Source organism: Aedes aegypti, chromosome 2, assembly GCF_002204515.2.
Source record: "Aedes aegypti strain LVP_AGWG chromosome 2, AaegL5.0 Primary Assembly, whole genome shotgun sequence".
Classification (NCBI taxonomy): domain Eukaryota; kingdom Metazoa; phylum Arthropoda; class Insecta; order Diptera; family Culicidae; genus Aedes; species Aedes aegypti.
The window spans coordinates 3849853-3875133 of NC_035108.1; the positions used below are offsets into that span (position 1 = coordinate 3849853).

The 25281-nt window shown below is 36.5% G+C and overlaps 1 protein-coding gene across 17 annotated transcripts in view; it reads left to right on the plus strand.

Moving 5' to 3' along the window:
* Positions 1-25281, plus strand: part of LOC5571447 (epsin-1) — a 74133-nt gene that overhangs the window by 23953 nt on the left and 24899 nt on the right. For 12 of the 17 annotated variants that reach the window (XR_002499338.1, XR_002499337.1, XM_021839773.1 and 9 more), the window contains 5 exons: positions 16645-17059; positions 23520-23602; positions 23666-24127; positions 24193-24398; positions 24462-24612. Coding sequence is in view for 15 of the 17 variants with exons in the window: in XM_021839773.1 (XP_021695465.1) it covers position 17059; positions 23520-23602; positions 23666-24127; positions 24193-24398; positions 24462-24612 (903 nt within the window). In the remaining 2 variants the exon portion in view is untranslated. Of the gene's footprint in view, positions 1-8882; positions 8987-10116; positions 10580-16644; positions 17060-23519; positions 23603-23665; positions 24128-24192; positions 24399-24461; positions 24613-25281 lie in introns of those variants that run through there. The other 5 variants (XM_021839774.1, XM_021839779.1, XM_021839776.1 and 2 more) reach the window with 4 other exon arrangements.

Here is a 25281-nt window from a genome sequence, read left to right on the forward strand (position 1 = left end):
TATTTAAGCTAAAATTTTGACTCAAACTTTTTTGTTTGATTAAATTTGTGGCTGCGCTCTTCTGCAAACTTTTAGAAAATGTTATTTTGAACAACTTTGTCGAAGACACTTTTGATCTAACTCTTCATTTAAGCTAAGTAAATTGATTTTGAAAGTTTTAACATAGGGTGGACCCAAAAAATCAGTAATTTTGAACTATCCTTTTTGTTTTCAGTTTTACGTGAATGTGGTCTTCAAAAGAGTTGCAGAGGAAGTAAAGATACACATTTTTGCTGAACATCGCAAGTTTGTAATTCTTGTGATTTTGAAGTTATAAGCAAATTTTAGTGAAAAACTATGAAATCTTTAGATGCCCATAACTCATGGAGTTGGTTCGATAAAATTTTTCTTTAAATGGCATTCGAAAGGCCATACAATAGGCAACTTTTGCTGCAAAAACTGTGAGAACGTATTTTTTGTAAATTGAGAAAATTCACTTCAAAAATACACTTAAAAAACTTGAAATTCGCTTGTAACTCACAAGGTTTTAAAGTTAAAGGCGTGCTATCTTCAGCAAAGTTAAAGAATTTCATTAGATCTACAACTTTCCCATACACCAATTTTTAGAGAAATGTGAAACAAAATATGTAGAAATGATGATACGATTCAGATGTAGGTCACCTTATATTTATTACTATAAAACATTCAGTTAGTATATCAGCAGTCGCTTTCATATACTTGCTGTTGTAAACTTTGTATGGTATTACGATTTTATTATTATTTTATCAGTACTCAGTGGTATAATTCACGTATAATTCAAAATGTAAAATGATGCCAATGCAATATAAGAAACTTTAACTGTTTCGTCATTGTGACTGCTATTATTGTGACTGAATAAATACAATAGTGTCCTGGGATACAGAACTGTGGAAATGGTTGAAAATTTAACATTATTGAAGAAGACAAGGTAATCAAAAAGTGTGCAGGTTTGGAAAATTATTGATAGAATAAAAGTACAATTATATTGCTACTACTTGAATAATTTTGTATTAACTAATAGTAAAATGTATTATACGTTCAACATATTTTTGTTTCACATTTCGCTTAAAATTGTTGTATGGGAAAGTTGTAGATCTAGTTAAATTCTACAACTTTGCTGAATACAACACGCCGTTAACTTTAAAATCTTGCGAGTTACAAGCGAATTTCGAGTTTTTTAAGTGTTTTTTTGAAGTGAATTTTCTCAATTTACAAAAAATACGTTCTCACAGTTTTTGCAGCAAAAGTTGCCTATTGTACGGCCTTTCTAATGCCACTTAAAGAAAAATTTTATCGAACCAACTCCATGAGTTATGGGCATCTTAAGATTTCATAGTTTTTCACTTAAATTTGCTTATAACTTCAAAATCACAAGAATCACAAACTTGCGATGTTCAGCAAAAATGTGTATCTTTATTTCCTCTGCAACTCTTCTGAAGACCACATTCACGTAAAACTGAAAACAAAAAAGATAGTTCAAAATTACTGATTTTTTGGGTCCACCCTATGTTAAAACTTTCAAAATCAATTTACTTAGCTTAAATGAAGAGTTAGATCAAAAGTGTCTTCGACAAAGTTGTTCAAAATAACATTTTCTAAAAGTTTGCAGAAGAGCGCAGCCACAAATTTAATCAAACAAAAAAGTTTGAGTCAAAATTTTAGCTTAAATATGGACCACCCTATTTAAATTTTTCCTTAAAAGACGCAAAACTCAATTATGAATAACTTCTCTGAAGACATCGAACGTCTAAAATCGACGAGAACAGAGATAACACTTTTTTCCAGCTAAATTGTCGATTCGGTCCAATGTGCAATGGAGTCATGCGATGCTCCATTGCGAGCTAGCGCATCAGTCAATTCATTTCCAGCGATGGAAGAATGACCAGGTACCCATAAAACGTTTACAGAGTTGACTGAATTAAGTTCCTCAATTTGAGTTCGACATGCGATAACAAGCTTCGACCTTGAGTTGGCCGAAACAAGAGCTTTTATAGCAGCCTGACTATCTGAACAGAAGTAAATGACTTTACCCATTACGCGCTGTTGAAGTGCTGATTGCACTCCTCACATAAGAGCAAATATTTCCGCCTGAAAAACGGTACAGTGTCTACCAAGTGAGTAAAACTGATTGAGCCTTAGCTCACGAGAATATACACCAGCACCAGCTCTACCTTCAAGAAGGGAGCCATCAGTGTAACATACCTACTATATTGTTTGATATACTCATATACTTCTTTTCAAATAGCCACAGGGTGGCCATCGAACCGGGAAAAACGGGAAAAGCGGGAAAAGACGGGAATTCGATTCTACCGGGAAAAAGACGGGAATTTGAAATGGATACCGGGAAAATCATGTTGAACGACGAACATTTTTGAGCTATAAATATACAAACCAGAAGTTGTGGAAAATCTTTACACTATGCGTCTTAAACATGTTTCACTTTGCTCACAAAATCGCTAACCAGGATTTGAAATATTTTTCAAATCTTCCACTACTGCCAGGAATAACATTTTTTAAACTTTTCTCAAACTTTTTTGACTTGATGATTCGAATCAAGGTTCAATCATTTTTTTTTTCTTACAATCAATCAAAGTATCTAATTTATCATTCTTCAAAAAAAAACGACAAGGAAATAATAAATAACATGCTTCTACATGTGTGGCTTTGCTTAATTTTCATCTTAAACTTCACACTAAGAATAAATCACAGATTTCTGTGCGATTTCACCGAAATCCCAACAGCAGAAATTTCGGTGAATTACTCCTTATTAAAAGCAGCCTTTCTGGCGCATTTCTGACAAATGGTGATGAACTAGTTGTATGCGCTCAAAATCACCTTTAAAAGGAACAAAAAAAAAATCGGTGAATCGTTCGGTGATATGTAACCGTTCGTGAAGCTAGAAAACGTTCAGCTGTCAAAAGCACCGAAAAGCTGGGTGTTATTTTTACAATTTTTCTGTGGATTTTTTGTTCAATTTCGTAGATTTTACCATACGTTTCAGTAAGTTTTAAATTTCCGGTGATGACTTGGCATTTTATAGTTCTTCCGCCTAAATAGCGCGAACAAAATTGATGATTGAAATGAAAACATTCAACAACGGGAGCTATTTGGAATTTAAACTTTTTTCACAGTTGTAAACATGGCCGCCTAATGAATTATCAGTCTGAATTTCGGTATATGGTAAAAAGATGGACTTTCACCGAACTTAAGTTAATTTTACACAGACTTTTGTAAAACAGTCTTCTATGATCATCCTTCTGCTCCAAGATTTAAACAAGCATGCTTTGAATTCATCTCAATGATCGAGATCTTTTTGAATCCTGATTTTTCAATCCCAGCGTGCGTGATTCGTGCAAGGATTCAATCCCAGGATGGAATCTCTGTCATTGAGCATGAATAGCCAAGCAAACGAATGAATATAAAATGTTCCTCATCAAAAACATGATTGTTCGACGTTTTATAGAGGTTTAGGACAAACCTGGGATAAACGAGGATACCGAAGGGGAGGCGAAGTAGTATGAAAGGCAATAACATGTACATCGTAAAAAACTTCTAAAAATTATATCAAACTACTGCAAGTTAGTCCAAATGTCGGTCTTTCGTGGTGAAGCGAATCACAGCACTTTTTTTTTTGCTAAGTCAAGACATGCTTGCACTAAATTAGAATGGTCCTATGCACGGGTTCACTATTTGACGTTTTAGCGGTGCCGTGTTATTTATGTGACCATGGAAACCAGTGAATTCGGCACCGCTCAAACGTCAAATTCGTGAACTCGTGCATCGGTCCATAGTTACGCTGAACTCTCAAGTTTCACTCGGATTGTCAACGACCTGAAAGAAAGCTATCAAAAATTGTCGCAAGTCTTCCAATTCAGGAACCAACTGTGCATGCGGACATCATTCAGACTCATCCCAAGTGTCCTGTCAGATAGAAATTTTCAATAAATATCAATGCTTACTCGATTCATTTCTATTAGCTAACAATCGATCAAGGATTGAATCCTAGGATACAATCCTTTCATACACGTGGCAGGATTCATTGCATGCCTGGATTTAAACAAAATATGCGCGCGAAATAAATCTCGCTCCGGTGGTTTTGAATCTCAGTAGCTCTTGGAGTGGGATTTTTTAAAGACTGTTGTAAAATTTTAACTTTTACCGAATGTTCAGTGAATTTTTGACAATTTACCTATGTTGAAACCGCTGTTGTTCAACAGAAAAAAAGTTGAATCATATTTCACAGTACGAATTCTGTGGATTATTTAACAGATTTTTATGTTTCATTCTAAGTGTGTTCTTTGCTTTGTAGAACTCTTTATTTTCATGAAGAAGAAATAGAAAGATTAGAAATTGAGTTAAAATATCTTCGATTAGCTAAATTAAAAACCGGGAAAATTTTGGTGATTGTACCGGGAAAACCGGGAAAAAAGCGGGAATTTCAAAATGGAAACTTGGTGGCCACCCTGAGCCAGACGTCCTATCTTCCCGTGAAGGGAATTGTGTGGCAAATGTCCTATAAGGAAAGTGACAAGCAATTGTGAAATCACTTGGAGCAAGGCCTCAGTTTGCGCGCGATTTGCTGGGAGTGCGGTACGAAGCGTCGCTTTCAAACGTCCAGTGTGATTTTTGTTTTGCTTTGCACTTTGTTTCCGAACGGAGTCTGTATACAGTAAATGAAGCTGAAAGTGGATTTTGGAATTGGTGAGCTCGTTTCATGCTTTTATTTCAAATCTCTAAATATGTGGGCCTTTCTTAGCCGAGTGGTTAGAGTCCGCGGCTACAAAGCAAAGCCATGCTGAAGGTGTCTGGGTTCGAATCCCGGTCGGTCCTGGATCATTTCGTAATGGAAATTTCTTTGACTTCCCTGGGCATAAAGTATCATCGTACCTGCCACACGATATACGAATGCGAAAATGGCAACTTAGCCAAAGAAAGCTCTCAGCTAATAACTGTGGAAGAGCTATTAGAACACTACGCTGAGTAGTCGGCTTTGTCCCAGTGGGGACGTTAATGACGTTAATGTCAAGAAGAAGAAGAAGAAATGTGTATGTCTGCACTTTTGTCCTTACAACGGTGGGACGAAAATATGATGTTTGTGGAGATACAGAGGCAAACACGGTCTCCAAAGGTTACACACTAACATTCCTTCCCTCATTCCCACCTGACTGCAAGGACGTGGCCGGCGCCGTTATTGACCCTGTATAAACAGAGGCACCGAATTATGCACACTGAAGAAGATTATGGCCAATCCCAGCCAAACTTCTAGTTGATTCTTTGTGGATCTTTACTGACTGCGGTCAATCATGGAATAGCAACCATTGATATGTGTAGTCAGTCTAAGCTGTGTAGTCATCCTAACGGTGAAACCTAATTGGGATAAGTTAATTTATTTGAGAACCGAATTACCGAACAACTCAATATATGTGACAATATACAAAAATTGTATCTAGTATACTTGCTGGGACTCCTACAGGGATTTATCCAGAATTGTTTTAGAGATACCTCTACCTGTTCTCCTGAAATTTCTTTGAATGCTTAGAGAAATTTATTATTGTATGAAGAACTTTTCTTAAGAAATTCTTCAATTATTTTAATCTGGGTTTCATCATAGAGCTCCTGTATATTTCTCCAATATTTCATCCAAGAATTACTAATGCGGATTTCCAAACATTTATCAATGTTCTCAACAAAATTAACATCCGATATTTTTATATTATTTTTTTCAGAAAATCCTGAGGGATATGACCCCGAGACCCTGTTGATTTTTCTATTATCTTAGCAGTTTATCTAGGAAATTTTGTGAAAGTTCCTCGAGAGTCTAGGAGTTCTTTCAGGGATCCTTGTTTAATGATGTTTTAGAACTTGCATAACTTTCTTCAGAAGATACTTTAGGATTTTTTTTTATATTTCCCTGGAGACATTAATCGCTTGGATAAATCTTTGTAGACTTCTTTGAGAAAAATTCAAAAAATTACTGGAGGAATTCATGAAGAAATCCCAGAAGGAATCTTTGGAATAATTCCTTGAAGAAATTCCTAGTTGAAATCTCTAAAAAATCCAGAAAGACAATTCAAAAAGTTATTGGTTGATTTTTGGAAGATGATTTAAGGTGAAACATCTCGGAATACAAATATGGCTGCCACAATGGCCGACTTGTGCACCTACTTACGTTTTCAAAGGCACTAAACTGGAGAAATAGTTGGCAAACGTTTCTAATCTTCTTATTTTAAGCTTTCTGCTAGTGCACAAAGTTAAAATAAAAAGTGCACTGCTTTTGGATGCTTACTTCGCGAGATTTGTGCCTTTGAAGTTTTAGTGGAATCTTATAAGCTGTTTCTAGACTGTTTCACCTTAAAGGGAAATTTTAGAGGATGTCCCAGGGAAAGCGTGGAGGACTTAGGACTTCCTCAACAATGATTTTTAAAGAACTTTCGGACTAATTCCTGATGATCTCGTGTCATTTCTGTGGCTATCTTTGTGATAATCCCGAGGTACTCAAAACGAAATTCTAGGACGAGTTCCATAGGAAATTTTTTTGGAGAAATTCTCGAAAACTTATTCATACAGACTCAAGTCAAAAAAGTATACAAACTTACTTTATCGATCCTATGTGTTAAGCAGGCGGAATTCTACACGTACCGCTCTGTACCAACTCAACTTTTCACTTTTAGAACGTTTAATTTCCGGATTTACAAAACGACGAAAGTAACATTTTCAACTTTCGCAACCTAACCACTACTTTCGCCGCCCCGCTGTATGGAGAGACAAAGTGACTTAACCACGAATCAAAACAAAACACTACTTGAGCCGATTTTACACTGGTAGAAAAACGTCGAAAGTAACTGAATGAAACGGCTTATCATTTTCTTATAATTATTTTTGTGGGAAATAATAGAAACTACCTAGTTTTTGAACGTGAGCTGAGTGTATGCAAAATTTGAGCGAAGTACACGGCAAAAAAATGTTAAAAAGGTGATTCATTTTAAAACAGTTTTAGAAGATAGATTGTGATTTTTCCTAATTAATTTTCTCAAACCCGTATAAAAGTTACTTACGTCGATTTGAAAAAGTAATCGAGAATTCTATGGGAAAAAATACGAGCAGTAATACTTGTCCGAATGTCACTAGGAATTCCTAAAAAAGCCTTAATCTGATTCTATGAAAAATCATTCTCTTATATCCTGGCTTCTATTAGTTTTCGTTTTGTTTTATTGGTTATAATTTGGCCTGTTGTCTCTTTTTGGTTCCTCTTAGGTTTCTTTTAGGGTAGAAGCACTGATTTTGGCCATACGCCAGTTGTAGCCATAGCGGATTATACACCGTTTCACAAAGCCAATCAGCATGGAACCTTTTGTGTTCAACAGATCATATTCACACGATAGAGCTACATTCATTTACTCGTCCGAATTGATTCAAAACACAGGAAAAACTATTGATTTTCCTTATAATTTTAACACCCATACACCTAATTTGGCCAGGGTACTCCTAATTTGGCCACTCTCATAAGAGATCAATGTGATTGGCCAATTTAGAAACCAAAGTTAAATCTTTGGCCGAAACTGGTTCTGGTGGCCTCTATTGACCAACGAGATTTTCAAAGCGAAAAAATGGGTTTAGCTCAGTTTTGATATTTTACATGGATGGAATGGATTGAAAGCTTGCATTTGACATATTTGTTGTATAAATACGGTTTGCCATATAATTTTTATTGACTTTTTCTCTTAGACTGGCCAACACCGGTGCTTTTACCCTATATCTTTTTTTTCAGGCAATAAGTCTATGGACTTATCCACGGTCTTCTTTTATTCTCGATTTTCTTTTTCTTTTCCGCTCTAAAAGCGGGCCGTGTTTACATAAAATGACATCCGGACCAACATCCCGAGAAGGAATGTTCACCGAATGAACATGAAGTGGATGAATGTGCAGCGAAATCGTTCATTTTCTGTAAACATGGCCCGCAGTAAAGATTTTCTTCCCTCTGGAAGTTGCAGCGTGACGTCATCGTGGATTAGTTCATAAGTTGAAGTTTCCATTTTGAAAGGTATTCAGTCGCTACCAGCCCTGTCATCTGGAATCAATTTTATTACTATACAGAACTATTCGATAAAATCAGACAGCATAAAATAAAATTTATGCCAGCATGTGTCTAGTTCAGAAGCATACAAAAAATTAAACGAAAAAATACATTAAAAAACGTGTATTAAAAAAAGATCATAGTTGCCACTGTTACCGACGTAGGGAACATACCCAAATGTTCACTCTTCCATATGCAGCAGGCGACGACACACTAAGGCCAGGCAATGTACATACTTACACTGCACACATAAATAGTGTGCTTGTGATTGAAGGTGCTTTGGATTTCAGCGGTTGCTTTGGTTTGATTTTTTTTTTCTGTAACATTTTGCAACCACCGGGGTTTTGTTATGTTGCGAATAGTTTGATGCTTATTGGAAACGACGTAACTGTCGCTGTAACTGGGTCACGTTGTAGGACATGCTGCGACCGAACCGTATATTGGACAATTCCTGGGAGCTGGGATAAAATTGGTTTGCCATGGCTGCAACGAACCTCCAATATGTACTCAGTATAGGCGCCACGATGTCGTTACGGTCTATGACTTATGTCTGCTATTGGAAGATTGGAAATTTTTTCTCGCATTTCACAAACATTGTGGGCGTTAAAATCTTTAGTGAACGGTGAATCAACTATTTCATGGAGCTTTTGAAATCTCATTCTTACTTCCTTTGTGCTGGTGTCACCATTAAATCGGAAGGATAGATAACGATAAGATAAAGCAAGCCGCATAAACAACGACGACATACATCGATCGTTTGCTGGGCAAAACTCGAGGTGTAAATTGACACAGTATTCTTCTTTGCACTCGATGGCAAGTGTCAGACTTTCGCTTCGTTTCCACTTGAATTGATTGGTAGAAGCAACGGGTGGCGATATCGTCGTCATTAATGTGGTAAGTCTTGCACATTTCATTGGGAAACTACTGGAAGGAAAATCGGTTTATCCACTTGTGTTAAATTTAAAAATATCAAGTACTTTTTGCAACAGCTTATCATCAATAATCCTTCCTTAAATAGATAAAATGCTATACCGTCGAGTGGTGCTTCCTTTGAAACCTTTAGAATTGCTTCTCATAAGTAAATAACCTTGGACAAAATTCAAGTAGAATCTCGCTTGACGGTTACTACACATGCGACTCAAATAACCAACGTGAATCCATTTCACGTGGTTCCATCCACTTGACCTTTTTGGTATAGTACTGTGAAGAAAAACAAAAACAAATCGGCCGTCGAGCCAATCCGTTTTACAAAAATTAACCCTTAACCGAAAATCACTACACACAACATAGTGAGTCATGCATTAGGCGTGTACGAAAGTACAGCATGCTTTGACTACCGCACGATTGATTGAAGCAAGCGGTGGTTCAAATTTCTAGGGTAACCACTCCTGGTATTCATCTCTATGCTACTTATTCAAGTCGAAATGAAGATATTGAACTGCAATTTGTTTGGTAAAAAGTGAATACACGTCATAGGGCAAAAGATGTCAATTTTGAATTGTGGATTCAAACGGACTGAGAGTTACAATGAAACAGTTCCTCTAGTAGGCTTTAAAGTGACAGAGTTCCATTTGATACCCTTTATGCTTTCACATGTCTATTGGAATGAAACTACATATGGTACACATTCGTATATGATATTTTTAGTTGCACATTCTGTTGACAGTACAGTCGGAAGAAGAACTGTAGACAAAACGGCGCAAATATTTCATAAGGCTTCATTTGTCAATGATTGGTGTTCATGTTACTTCGAATTTTATAAGTCAATATCTATTACTGTAACGCTTCCATTTTACATATGTTAAAATATCATATTTTGTTCCATAGGATAACTTGAAACTGGTCGAATATGACCAGAAATGCATTTGTTATCTAACAAACACCCTTCTCTATGTCACGTGCCACTGGTTTCATAGGTTACTTAGGTGAGGCCTAAGTGACGAACAACCTGTAGACCCTAATTAGATTACCACTTGCGTAATTGTAAGACGTTTTGCGAAATGTAATCATGCGCCACCCATCAGTCAGTCTGTTTCCGGACGTCTGACAGAAGAGAAGGCGGCTTCTCAGCTGTAGCTCATCTCTTGTTCCTAGTTTGGCTTCGAACTGTTCGTACAAGCAAGAAAAAAAAAAACATTCATCATCTCGGATCGTGTCGAGAATTCGATATCCGCAGCGTCTCGCCGTCTTTATGAGACAAGTTGTTGTGTTTACGAATTCGTTAGATGTCATTGAGGCCGGCGCCTACTATGACTGAATAGCTTGCTGCAGCTAGAGAGTTCCATTTTCCATTGGATGTATGCTCCGTAAGCGACGATAGACAAGTGGTGCATTTTTGTGGAGAACAAAGAAGACGAAAATCTTTGTGATAAAAATAAGTGTGAATTTTTGTATGTGCTTATCTCACCTGAAAGTGAGCCAAGAGCAGAAAAAAAGCATCAACAAACTTCCATACGTAACAGAAAACCGGTGTGCTCCATAACGAAGGTGATAATTTCTTGCAAATTTGTTTATTCGCTGAAGTTGTTTGTTGTCTGGGTTATCGGAATAATGATACGATAAGATAAGCGGATTGCGGAGCTCTAGGATCAGTTTATGTAAATACTTGAAATTCGTTCTCTGTAGAAGGTTTTTTGCAAGGATACATAAAGAGGAAGTAGCTTCCACACACTCTAGCACCGGAATACTTACTCTCCGGCATCGCTATGGGAACCGTTAACCTTGTCTAGGCCGTTTGCATTAACGTGTATTTTATATGAATCGCAGCAGGCTTCGATTTATTATAGTCGTCGGAGAGACTGAACGATTTCTGAACCCTAGTCACTCACACGCAGACGCCTTCTTTGTTCATATATTAAATTCAGTGGTGCGTTTTTTTTTTCGCACCAACCGGCTACTAAGCGGTTCTGTAGCTGAATCGTGTGCCATGAACCGTAATCACCACAAATAGTCGGTTAATTTCAGAAAATAGTAAACATCAATATGCGAATGCGGAGACAGCGACAAGGCATTCATTCGTCGTGGTCCGAATTTGAATGTAAACAAAAACAGAACAGAATATTGAAATCAGCTTGGCAGAGTAAAAACTGTTAATTTTGTCTGAAATATAAATAAACATAATATAATTACATACGCTATTGGAAATACAATTTGGAAGTTTTTAGAATGTTCATACAATTTATGCCAGTTGGGCTAGATCTCATAAATAACTTAGATCTAATTCTGGTAAGTCCAATATATACTGTATCTTTTTCATTCTGGCGTTATATGTTATGTCCTAATAACAACTAAGCCTACTTTTTTATGTTCATTGTTCCACAAGTAGGGGAACTTACGTATTGTCGGCAGCCTAAGTAGCTGAACTTTTAAGAGGGCAATTTAACGCAACAATAGAGCACAACAATCAGCAGGAGACACCTGAACTACACTTGAGCACTCTTCATTTATTGGTTATTATACACAAAACACTATTTTATTCTCTTAATCTTCTATTTTTCCTCTTGGCACTTGTTCTTTTATCGGCAATGCAATTACTATTGTCGGCAATAAAAATGTTCACTTCGGCATTCCAAAACTGCGCAAAAACTAGTTAATGTATTGGTAACATTTCGTATTTGTTGACAAATCCTGAAATTAAACGTCACTCATTATGTTCTACTCGTTGAAAGGGCCAATGCAGAAAAATACAGACTACACTGAGAAAAGAATTGCAGTTAAAAATAAAATAGCGGAGATTCAAATTGAATACACAACGCCACTAAATTTATGCAGACTAAGGCGCCGTCCACATATTACGTAACGCTCTAGGGGAGGGGGAGTAGGCTCAAACGTTGCGGCTCAAACACAATTTTTTTTTCATACGAAAATCGTTGCGGAGGGGGAATGGTCGAAAATTGTACATTTTAACGTTATGTCATAAATGGACACTGCCTAATTTCGTTTTCATTTATTTTATCGAATAAATTTTGTATTCAATCTCACTATGGCAGCATTTCGGCTTTAAAAATTGCCTTGTCATGGTAATAAACTTGCAGCAGGTGCGAATCCAACCTAGAAGCTGCAGCGTGACGTCATGGTTAATTGATTCATAATATTGTGCTCTGCAAGAAAAATCCACGGAACGCGATTATCGGATAACTTGAATTTCAGAGTTGCGTTTGAATAAGTTACATACATGCTCCTATTAGCTACTCGCACATGCGCTACAGTCTATTAGGGTGCGGCTTATTTTTCAAAAGTTCTCAAAACCAAAAATTCGTGTACTCTTCTGAATTCAAATCATATTAGTAGAGAAACCTCGAAATTTGAGCCAAAAATATTAAAATTTAGAGGTGCAAGCGTCTTGGAGGTGAAGTCACCATAACTTCGGTAATTTCAGCACCATTACCTTAAAAATTATTTGTTTCGAAAACTTTGTAGAACATCAAATTTGTGTAAAATCAAAACTAGTTTCAATAAAAAGTAGTTTACTAAAAATTTTTATTATTTTACTGAAAAAATATCTTTGTTTGACCATAACTTCACGAATATTCATCCGATTCCAAATCTTTTTGCATAGTTTTGAAGCTTATTTAATTGTGTTCAAACTTTTCATACACCGCATTTTACTGTTTTGACCAAGTTATTCAACATTTTAATTTTTATCAGTTAAACAATATTCTTAAAGCTGAAACTGGTTTTCCTTATTTGTTAAACCTTTGAAAAGGACTTGGCAACATTTTTTAAATAATTTTGAAACAATGATATATTTGCACATGTTAAAAAAATACACTATTCAACTTGTAATTCAAACAAAATGCTTTAGAAACATAAGTTTTATATGAAACATGTAATATTCGGCAAATAACTTAAATAATCCAAAGAAATTCGATTTTTTCTTTAAAAAATCATGTTTTTGGGTAGTTTTTGTTACAAAATTCCTTGGTTTGATTCCAGGTTGCCGCGAAAACTATTTTTGTTTTCAAATTTCGGTTCCATGACGTAAATTTATGAATTTTAATCCAATTTATTGTGGCGAATTTTCATATTGGGTTCCTATGTTTATCGATAGTTCGTTTTGCTGAGTGTAGTTTGTTTGGCCCAATGTCACCTTCTCGAAGGGGTGAGTTTGGGCCAATTTTCAAATGATTCCTATTCAAAGGAAAATAATCAGATTTCAATTATTTGTTCAGCATTTGCAACGTATTCTCATATTTAACCGAACATATCAAGTCAAATTGCGAAAGTTATTTAAAAATAAATGAGAACTTACGCATTTTTGGCCAAATCTCACCCCCAACGATGGTACTTGCATAGTTGTTTTCATTTTTTTTAATGTCAAGAATTTCACCGTGAATTGAACTGACTGACACTGACAAGCTGAATGGCTCGATATGGTTTTGGTCTGTAAAGGTTGCTGCTCTTGAACGCTCTATCACCAAGTTATTACCGAGAGAATGAATGGTATTACAGTCCAACCTCTTTTTACGACCTTTTTTTTTACCGACGGTTCGTTTTACGACCACTTTTTAACGACCGTTTTTATAAATGACCAATATCTTACAAAGTATTCAAAATGGAGGATCATGATGTTGAGCAAAATTGTTCAGTACTTCAAGGGCTAGCACCACCATCACTGAATTGCGGAATTCTACCACTAGGTGATGCTAGTGAGCATGAAACATTTGGTTTGCGGTTATCTTAGGATCCTGGCCACTTAGAAATATGGCGCCTTCTGCAAAGTTGTTCAGTAGCTCAAGGACTATCATTATAAAAGCTATGAGATTCAAAATTTTTTCACCAGGCGGCACAAGTGAGCATGAAACTTTTGTTTTGCGGATATATCAGGATCCTGACTACCTAGAAAGATGGCGTCTTCGATAAACTTGTTGAGAAGCTCAACTTTTCCCAAGACGCCATGTCTATGTAGTCAGGATCCCGCAAAACAAAAGTTTCATGCTCACTAGCGCCGCCAGGAGGCAAAATTTTGAATCGCATAGCTTTTATAATGATAGCACTTGAGCTTCTGAATAACTTTGCCGAAGGCGCCATCTTTCTAGGAAAACCCTTATATCTCTTGACAAAAAATAATGATAGCCCTTGGCAAAATTTTGTATCGCATAGCTTTTATAATGATAGCGCTTGAGCTTCTGAACAACTTCGCCGAAGGCGCTATTTTTCTAAGTGGTCAGGATCCTGAGATATCCGCAAAACAAAAATTCTACGCTCACTAGCGCCGCCTCGTGGCCCAATCTCGAACCACTTGGCCAGAATAATGATAGTCCTTGAGCTACTGAATAACTTTGCCGAAGACGCCATCTTTCTAAGTGGTCAGGATCCTGAGATATCCGCAAAACAAAAGTTGCATGCACACTTGTACTGCTGGTGACGCAATTTCACGTAAGCAGTGTTGCCAGCTACGACAAAATTATGAACCCTTCATAAAAAACTGAATTACAGTTGAAGAGTGTTGCTATGTTGCTAAGCATTCTATTTTTCTGTTCCGCTCAAGTTTTATGGTTTTGATCTTTTCTTTATTCTTCTTGAACAGTGCTGCCAGCCACATGAACATTTGTGATTCGGCCGACTGTATAGCACGCAACACTTCCTTCAACTTTGGTGAACATTCGGTACCGTCATCTTTGAAATTTTTTGGTATTTGCATATCACACCCCCATAAAATTGGCTCTTTTGATAACAATCGAGCAGTGTTGCCATCTATTACCAAAATATGAAAACTTGAACGGCCATTTTGGAAAGTTCTCAACCCATGCTTCAACTTTGCCGAATATCTCGAATCAGTATTTCCGCATATAGACGTTGCATTTTTCAAAAACGTAATTATTACCCAGATTTTTTTACGACCCCCCGATAACGGTCGTAAAAAGAGGTTGGGATGTATTAAAAAAATCCGATTGCGATGTCCCAGGATTTTTTTTTGTTTTTGAATATCACTCTCCGAATATGGTTCGATCAGCTAATTATTTTTTAAGGTTCATATTCTTCTCAGTGTATGAGAAAATCAGAAGGGACCCTTTTCAAATCTACTCATTTTTGATTTGACACAATTACATCATCCACTGATTGCCTGGTAGAACAACAGGAGTGTTGCCAAAATAGTTAACCTATTAAAAGACGTATATTTTATATGTTTCTCAGTATTTTGAAGTTTATGCGCTACAATCTTCAAATAAGGAAGGCATTGAGAGACTCAATTATTACCCATGCATGCTTTGTTGCATAATTCCAATAAATTAATTAGTTGTGTTCGATCTTTTCTGTGAATTTAAATCGTGAAGAACACCGCAATTGAATATGGTTTTCTGGCAACCTGTAATAAGTAATAAAAAGTGATTGCCGAGGAAAACAAAGTTCATTAATTTTTACTTGTGATTTGAAGCATAAAAATTAAGTATTTTCGAGTGCCTTATAGACCAATCAAAAGTTTAATTGTGCATAAGTGATCGGTGCGTAGATTTTGTGGAAAAATTGGCATTGGAGTGGAGAATTGGACCTTTCGAAGTGGTGAGTTTTTCCTAAGCTGTTCTTGTGTTGTTCTGTTCGGCAACACACGAATGACGATGATTTCGTAAGCATTTATTTCATTTAATAATAAAACCCATGTTATATAATATTTTTGTCAATAATTTGATTTATATGGTAGATTATAGTTCAAGGAACATGTTGAGTACATTGAAGGTAACCCTTGTTCCGTAGATAAATTCTAACAAGGACGATAAGTTAGTGTTGCCGAAAATACCCTCAGGGTGCCGAAGCCATCATTTACCCTACTTCTACAATCATGACCTGAAGGGTTTCTTTATCATTTTACCGTTTTTGCTTTTGCATGAGCATGAAGAGACAAATAAGTCGAAAAAATGACCACCTTGAATTGCCCTGAATGAATACTCCGACGATCGGTGGTATTCGAATCCGCCACCCTAACCATGGTCTTGCTGAATAGTAGTGCGGCTATTCACCTGAGTTCCCGCAAAAATTCCCTAGATGATGTTTTAGGATGATACGCTGGAAAAAAAAATTGTCAATAAATGCCATCTTCTGGAAAATCTTCTTGCTCTTATGATACCAAGATGCTCAGTTCTCAGGAGAATCGTAATGCCAAGAAAAATAATTCTTAAATAAAAAAAAATCCTTTACTCGATATTTGTTATCTCAATATCGAGTTGGAGAATTATAGTTAATGTCGGTTTTCATGGCTACCTCAATGGTTCCTTGGATCGCAGTTACACTGGTTTTGTGTTCTGTAACTCGTTGGTCCCTTCAATATCGAGTTATGGAGAGTTGGCTGTATATGCATTTATTTATGAGATTGATGAAGGACTTGAAAAAAAATCCTACTAAAAATGTTTGAGAATCTCCTAAAATGTCTGAAAGTTTAGAGAAAAAAATCTGCATTTCCGAAAGGGTTCTAGAAGATCTGATAAATTTTTTACACGTTATTTGATACAATAATCCAATAATAATATAACGACCATAAAACTCATACTAAAACCATACTACCATGCATAACATTTCCAATATTCCCATGTTTTTTTTTCTTTCTCTAATTCCAGTGACACGACTCGCAATGTTTTACCGTTGACTGTTAAGTGCTCCTCTCTGCTTTTTAGTTGTTTGCCAGTTATGACTAAGGTGCCGAAATCGTGTTGAAAACTGAGCTGAGTGTTATTTTCTTTTCAATTCCCATATAAATAACCACCCACATACGTTCCAGTGTGCTACAGAGTGGTAGTGTATCAGTGTTACAATTAAGCCGAAGAGAATAAGTTTCCTGTGACAGCGAAATCAGAAAATTGATAACCTAATCAGAAAAATCGTGAGTGTATCGTATTATTGGTACCGTATAGCAAACACTATCAACTGCAGCATTAGCAGCTTAAATAATCACTAGAGAGCTACAATACCTACAACGTTTGCGCCATCCCATAACCAGTAGACGACCTTAGCAGCACAATCATTCCATCACGAGTAAGTTCTAACGTACTTTTGTTTTTACTAAATTTATTGTATTATTTTTTCTCATTGTTATGTTACTGTTTTGTCTCAAATTCCGAACAGACTCATATTCCGAACACTCGGTTTTTGTATGGCGATTTGGTTGAAATGTTTCGCTGAAATATGTCACCAAATAACAAAGAAATGACAGTCAATTGGAATTAGATGTTATCGTCTCCAATATAATTTGTCCGCGGGAGTAGTGATGATTCTCTAGTTTGAGATCAGTAGAACAACCTCAGATAAATTTATCTGCAAAATTATTAATTTGAATACCGTTTTGACTCATATTCCGAACATTTAAGCCCAACGGTGACTTCATATGCAACTAATAACCATAAATTAACTGATATTCTTGTAAATTTTAATTTCTTTGCAAAGTCTAACTGTTAGCTGTTGAATGTGCCGTTAAAATTGTATGTTGAAACTTGTTTAGTATTGTTTACACGTAAAAGTTCGGAACAACATTTTGATTCAAATGCTGAACACTGTTGATTCTGTCTGATATTCCGAACACTTTGATTCAAATCCGAACATCATGAATAAAACGTATTTAAATTAATAATTTCGCAAATAAATTTATTTTAGTCAGTTTTACTGACCTCAAACTAGAGAATTATCACTACTCCCGAGATATAAAATAGATTTGAAGGCGTTAAATTGAGTTGCAAATGACTGCCATTTTCTGATAATTTGGTGACATATTGCAGCGAAACATTTCAACCAAATCGTCATACAAAAACCGAGTGTTCGGAATTTGAGACAAAACGGTACGATTTATTCGTGCTGTTCGAAATTTGAATCAAGGTGTTCGGAATATGAGACAGGATTAACACAGTGTTCGGCATTTGAATCAAAATGTTGTTCCATACTTTTACGTAAAACAATACTACAGTTAACTCTCCCTTACTCGATATTCCGTATCTCGATATCGAGTTAGAGAACCATAGTAAAAGTTGGTTTTCATAGCTAACTCGATGGTCCCTTAGATCGCTTAGATTTGTGTTCTGTAACTCGATACCTCCCTAACTCGATGGTCCCTTCAATATCGAGTAAAGGAGAGTTAACTGTAAAACTAATTAAATCAACAATATTATTGGTACACTCAACAGCTAACAGTTTGACTTTGCGAAGAAATTACATTTTACTAAAATATCAGCTAATGTATGCCAATCAGATGCATTTGAAGTCACTGTTGGCCTTAAGTGTTCGGAATATGAGTCAAAACGGTATAAAGCTTGAGCACAGATATTTCACAATTATGGTAGCGTAACTACATTTGAAACTCATCTCTTTAAGATCATTACCTACTTGTATCTTGCTAGTCCAAAATACGGCTCGCCCGTCGTATCATTCAATTAAGTTTCGCCGTGTCATTCAGGTGTTTATCGTAGTGATAGTTCCACCATTCAATCAGCTCAGGTTTATCCACTGATTGATATCTCGTCATATTTCGGTCTGCATCACAAAGTCTTATACGCATTATTCTCTAATATGCAGCATTCTATTATCACAAATAAATATGAGTCTGCATATGTTTTTGTCACTAAACGTCCTGCCGGTTCTACTGCTGCAGCATCATCTTTTTGTAAGCGAAATTTCCTCGATTTCCCTGGATATAAAACATTGTTTCTGCATACATTTGGCCCATTTATCCTATGTGTACACTTTATGTTGGTTGAGCATCGCCTCGTCAATTCATTAAGAAAAGTTTTCAGAGAACTTGTCAAGAGTTTCCTGCGAGAATTCTACAGAAAATTCTTCGAGACATTCTTTGGGGCTTGCTACAAGATAGCGAGCTGGATCCTATTCTTGGCACTTTTGATTCACCTCAGCAGGAGTTTTTATCAAAGGTGAAAAAGAGCTTGTACTTGGCCATAACATATTTCGTATAGAAAAGCTTGTTCAAGTTACTTGCTGCGCTCCGCTTTTGCTTATTCCAACCGAATTCGATGTGAATTCCATCTTTAAAGGTTTTCATTTGGCAATCCTAGTACTTGACCGGCATACTTTTCCACCTTCAAACTCCTACGCCGTAGAGTTAGGCGAGCTCGTGGTTCATCGTTCGTCTCCACATACTGCCCATATTCGCATAACAGTCCAATCCAAGTGCTTGTGGACCCAGCATAGTCAAAGCCTCATGATTATTAAGAACGATCAGTTTTATTCTAGGGCTGATAGCAGCTTTCCTTTTAGATACTTGGTCTCCATTGTAACGCAAGTCTCTAAAAAGTATCTATTTCTTATGGAAGATCAATAGAGTCTCGTTCAAACTCTTACGCGATTCAAGAATTTCTCCTCTAATTCTTCAAGCAAAAGCCTCAGGAATTCCCTTTTGTTATTTCTCCAAAGATTTCTTCTGGAAAAATCTCAGAAGCTGCTCCAGGCGTTCCTCCAGAAATTTCTAGCATTCGTCCACAAATTCCTCATGAGATTTTAAAAGAATAAATTAAAGAATAAATTCAGAATTCGTTCCAGGAAGTCCAACGCAATCCACTGGAATTACTTTTATAAATTATCATACTATACTATACTATTCCAGGATTTCTTCTAGAGATTTTTTCACCAATGCTTCCACGGATTTCTTCAATAGTTACTTTAACAGATCTTCCAAAGATTTCTACATTCCTTAAAAAAAACCTCATAGGTTTAGTCTAGAGTTTTTGAAGGAACTCGTCAATAGACTCAGGCAGTTGGACTATTGAAATACATAGCAACACCGCCAAAAGAAAATTCATATATTTGCCTTACGAACCCAAAATTTCAAAATAAAAAGATATTTTTGCGGCAACCTGGAATCGAACCAAGAACCTTGCGAACGATATACATGTACACCATACACCTATCGACGCCTTGAAGTTGAGTGATACTGAAACGTTACATAAAGCTTTCGTATTGCATTAGGCAATATGCATGAATTTCGATAGTCTAGTTCGTTGCGTGTAAAAGAATTCCTCAAGGAGTTCCTACACCGATTATTCCAGTTCTTCTTCGAATCATTTTAATTTCAATATCTTTATGATTTCATCAACGTTTGTCTCAGGAATTGCTCCAAAATTACTCCAGGGATAGTTTCAGAAATTATATTAAGAGTTTTTCAAGGAATTCCTTAAGAAATTCGATCAGATTACTGAGATGCCTTATTGAATTCTTCCAGATTTTTTTTCTAGGAATTTATCCAACATGTCATCCGTGAATTATAGTTGTAGTTCTTCGAAACATTTCTTGAGTTATTTTCCAAATAAATATCCATAGATTCATCCAAATTTTATTTAAAGTTTTACACCTGCAAATTCCAATGATTCCTGTAATTCTTTCAGGAAATCCAGAGATTCCATTGATTATTTCTTGCATAATTTATGATTTCGCCCTAAAAGCCATTAGTAACCGAGTATGTAGCTCGTTGTTTCTAAACAAATGAATGTACAAAGACAAAAACCCAGTAACAACAAGCTACACACTTGGTTACCAATGGATTTTAGGGCGAGACCATAAGTTAAGCGAGATTTTTTTCAAATAAATGTCTTAGCAATTCATTTTATCTAGAAAACCCCCTTTACTACCTCAGGAACTAGGGAGTTCTTTCAGGGATTTTTTCAAGAGTTCGTAAAGAGAATGTCTACAGATATTTCATTAGAGATTAATATAGGATTTGTTTAACATTTCTTATGGAATTTCCGTTCTAAAGACCTTGGCAATTCCTGGGAGGTATTCCTGGATAAATTTCTTAAGTGCTTCATTCGGAAACGTCTCAATTTGTTTTCCTGGAGGACTTGCAGAAGTAATCTTGTGAGTGCTGAGAAGGATAGAGCATGGCAATCCGTTGCATATAAAGCTCATAAACAAAGAAGGCTTTCCTTAGGCATTAATGAAAAGTTAACATGCATGTCAAAGAAAAATCAGTCTTTCAACGAACGTTAGGCAGTAATAACGCAAAAACGAAGACTAGAACCCTAGAATCATTCACTTGGAAAACCACCGGTCACAATAGTGAGGTGTCTCGGAAATAATTTCTGAAGTACGTAATAGAGGAATGAAATCTCAATGACAGCTGATCAAATGGGGCATGTTTTCATGTTATTTATTTTTTGCTCTAAATGGGTCCATGAACAGTAGTTCCTAATTAGCATTGGAACACGACGGAATAAAATGAAACAATGACTGATCATTAGCCTGAAAGAATATTCTTCAGATGGAAGTTGTTTGGTTTGAAATTTTAAGATAAAAAGTGGCTTTTTTAACTAAAATTGTTAATAACCTTGAAAGAAGATGAGAAAGAAAGTTGGTGTTTTCGACTAAAACAATGATTTTTCGATTGTTGACAACTTTCTAGAATAAACATTTTTGCTAAGACCGTTATGGAAAAAGTTATTCAAAAAAATTGGTTTTAGGAGTATTTCATACAAAATGCTCTGTAACTCTTGAACAAACCTTTGTACAAAATTGGTGTCTTGAATTATTTTTCTTTCAAGACACCAATTTTGTACAAACGTTTGTTCAAGAGTTAAAAAAAAACAATTATCATTATCTACAAGTTTGCTAAAGACTGCTACTCGATTTGAGCAAATATAGAAAAACATATTTTCATACTGCACTGCTAGGTGGACAGATCACAATTATTTGTATACCATAATAAAGCTTAAGAAATACCCTAGAACTCTTCAGGATACATCACTCTTCTTAAATTACGTTTGGACATCGAAAACAAAAAACGCACGTTTTTCGGGCTCTAAACCAGTGTGGGGTGTGACAAAATATCCAAAAATGAAAAATAAAAGTTTTTGGGCTTAAACGAACGAAAAACATTTAAAAAATGAATAAACATGTGTTTCTGGCCTACACTCAAGCGTTGGGTACAACAATTGGGATAACGCTGTAGAACCCTATTATCGAAATGCAGAGCAAATCTCATTTATTTCTATATCATGCATTATTTTGTGAAAATATTATGATTCCTTGAACTCACAGCGACTAACAATGTTCAGCAGCAAATTAGTTTCTCAAAATCATAAAACGATTCAAAATAATTAAATTGTTGAGTTATTACGATAAATCTCAAAGTACAGTAAAAAGTGAGGTTACGAGTCGCCTTTGCTTTTATGATCTTTGCTTGGTCGAAAACATGTGACAAATAATCATAAGACAAATAAATCAATTTTGTGCAGGAAATCTTTTGAAGCTTAAAATAGTGCTGGTGGAAAACAAAGAAACTGTATAATTCATTCGTATTGAACATATTGCAAGCCGTTATCTACACTGGAAACAACAGTGTACTGCTAGATGGCAAGAAATAATCTACAAGAAATCATGAACGGCATTGTTTTTGTTAGTGTCCTTTTTTCAATAGTGGTTTTATGTTTTTGTCGACTATGACTTTTTTCAATGAGATAGTCTTAAAGTTTTGTCCCTCGTTGTATCATATCAAAAAGAATTTCCGCAAGGATTCTGAAGAAACTCCTTTACGAGAACACTTATGTAATTGTTTGGAAATCCCAATAATATATCCAAAATGCGGAGACTTCTTTCATAATTCCATGAACCCCATGGGAATCGCAAGGATATGCACGAGCAACCATACTCCAAGGCAGGGTTTCGCAACCGGTTCCGGAATGAATGCGAGGAATTTTCACCTAGTTTTTGTTTTGCAAAAGAGCTGTATTTAGATGATAACAAATTCTTCACAACGCCGATAATTCGCTGTTCCTAAAGGTGATAAATTACTTGAATTTTTGTTTGACGAAATCTTCTCGGATTTTTGATAAAGTAGGTGGGGGATACATTGAGGAAATCTTGAATTAACTTTTGGGAATATCTTGACGAGTTGCTAACAGGATTTAAGTTGGAATGTTTTAATGTAGGAAGGCGTATTTTATTCCTGGCACTTTTAATTCATTTTAGCATGAGTTATTCTGAAAGCTACCCTATTCTTGTTATTTAATAGTCTCTTAATGGACTCCTCCAAATAATCACATCGAAATGATTGCATTATCTGTGGTTAATAACAGACTTGATGTTTACATGTGCCTGCCTAGTATATCTTTTAAATCATCGTGAGATCATCGACGGGTTTCCATGAACATTGATTTCAAGAACATTATTTTTAGAGGTCCATGAGATGTTTGAAGGTTCTCAAAATTCAAAAATATTGAGAACCACTGCTCTAATGCTATTTTTAGCAGTGTTACAAATCGTATGACGAGTTACATAATTATTGTAGCTCGCTATACGATTTCCAACCTTCTGAAGATGTCCTAAGTGTGTATTTGGTCAGTTCAGTCTAATACTTTCAAATCACTGACGTAAATTCAATAGCTTTGTTATTATTGTTCAGCTTTTCCCTTTTTCTACTACCTAATACATGATAATAACAAAATCTTAATGTGTGTTTGAAGGTTAAGCTTTCTTTAACATTCTCACTATTTGCTCGTTGCAGTGAAACGAAACGACACGCAAATGAATGTCGCTGGCATACGGCGAAACATCAAAAATCTTGCACACAACTATTCTGATGCTCAGGTAAGAGTTTCACTTCGCATTGTCTGTCTGCCCTCAGTAAATCCAGCCGTTTTCTTCTTCAAGGTCAAAGTGCGGGAGGCGACCTCCAACGATCCATGGGGTCCCTCGTCGACCATTATGGCAGAAATTGCCGATCTAACATACAACGTGGTAGCCTTCTCGGAGATTATGCAAATGATTTGGAAGCGAACCAACGACCATGGCAAAAATTGGCGCCACGTTTACAAGGCACTGCTGCTGCTGGAGTATCTCATCAAAACAGGCACCGAAAAGGTGGCACAACAATGCAAGGAAAACATATACGCCATCCAGACGCTAAAGGATTTCCAATACGTGGAAGAGGGCAAAGACCAGGGAATGCACGTGCGAGAAAAGGCCAAACAGTTGGTGTCGCTGCTGAAAGACGACGAACGGTTGAAAAATGAACGTGCGAGGGCGTTGAAGGCAAAGGAACGCTTCGCCCGGACGGCCAGTGGATTCGGTTCCGATGGTTCCATCGATGGGCCAACCACCAGAGATGCTCGCGTAAGTATAGATTCGGTGTTGGTTTGGTAGAATATTCTTTTTCGAACGTAGAATTTTGACTGCAGCCTCCGAACTGGGGCGAAGGAGAACCAACCGGTCGGCCGGTGTCGGAAATCGAATTTGTCAGGCCGCAGACGGTGGGAGAGGAAGAACTGCAGCTTCAGCTGGCCATGGCTATGTCGCGCGAAGAGGCCGAGCAGGAAGAACAAAAACGAAGAAGCGATGATGTGCGGTTGCAGTTGGCACTGAGCCAGAGTGAGCAGGATTTTAAGTATGCACTGTTTAGATATTATGAGGTTTTTTTTATGCCTTAACTATCGTCCATCAATTGCAGACATGATACTAAACCAGCCGATAGTGCCCTGGTCGATTTGCTGGACATTTCGTTTGGGGCAGCCAGTATTTCCAGTCCATCACAGCAGCCTGGTCCTTCTACGAGTACCGATCCCTGGGGATTACCGGTTGCCGGAGGATCGAGGCCACAGGTAATGATAGAAGACATGCTTTTTAAATTTGAATCAATGAAAATAATTTGTAAATTGAAGTCTAGTCATTGAACGTTCCGGAAAGGGCTCAGTCTGCTGTATGTTATCGATTACTCCCTTCCCCGAGTGATATCCTCTGGATCAGGGCTGCCAAACGTTCATCCCGTGACTCCATTTATTGCGACCCGCGATGAGTTTGAAGATTACTCTCATATCTAGCCCGCTGACAACTTGAAAATAGGATATATTGAGGCTAATCTTTCGTCTTTCCAATAAATTGCATGCTAATATTTCAGTTTCGTTATTTTCTACTTCACGATACTAAGGAGTTCAGAACAGGATGAAACTATGTTACAAGTGAACAAGAACAATTTCTTTTCCATGTGCTGCACTATTTGACAGGCGCAAGACTGAATTTCTATCATGCTTGAACTCAAGTTATTAGGAATAGCCTAAATTCATTGAATCATATGCTAAATTTAGTTATCATTTTACACAATCCAGGAAGAAGTGATTAGAATCTGTGCCAAAGTCTTATGTAGAATCCTCTCAGTAAATTTTTTTAACGGTATAATAGCAATTGGGGGACATGGGGCAGTATGGAAATACAAAGGAAATTGCTAATGTTGACAGTCTTGCAATGGCGCAATAATTCCGAAAACACCGGAG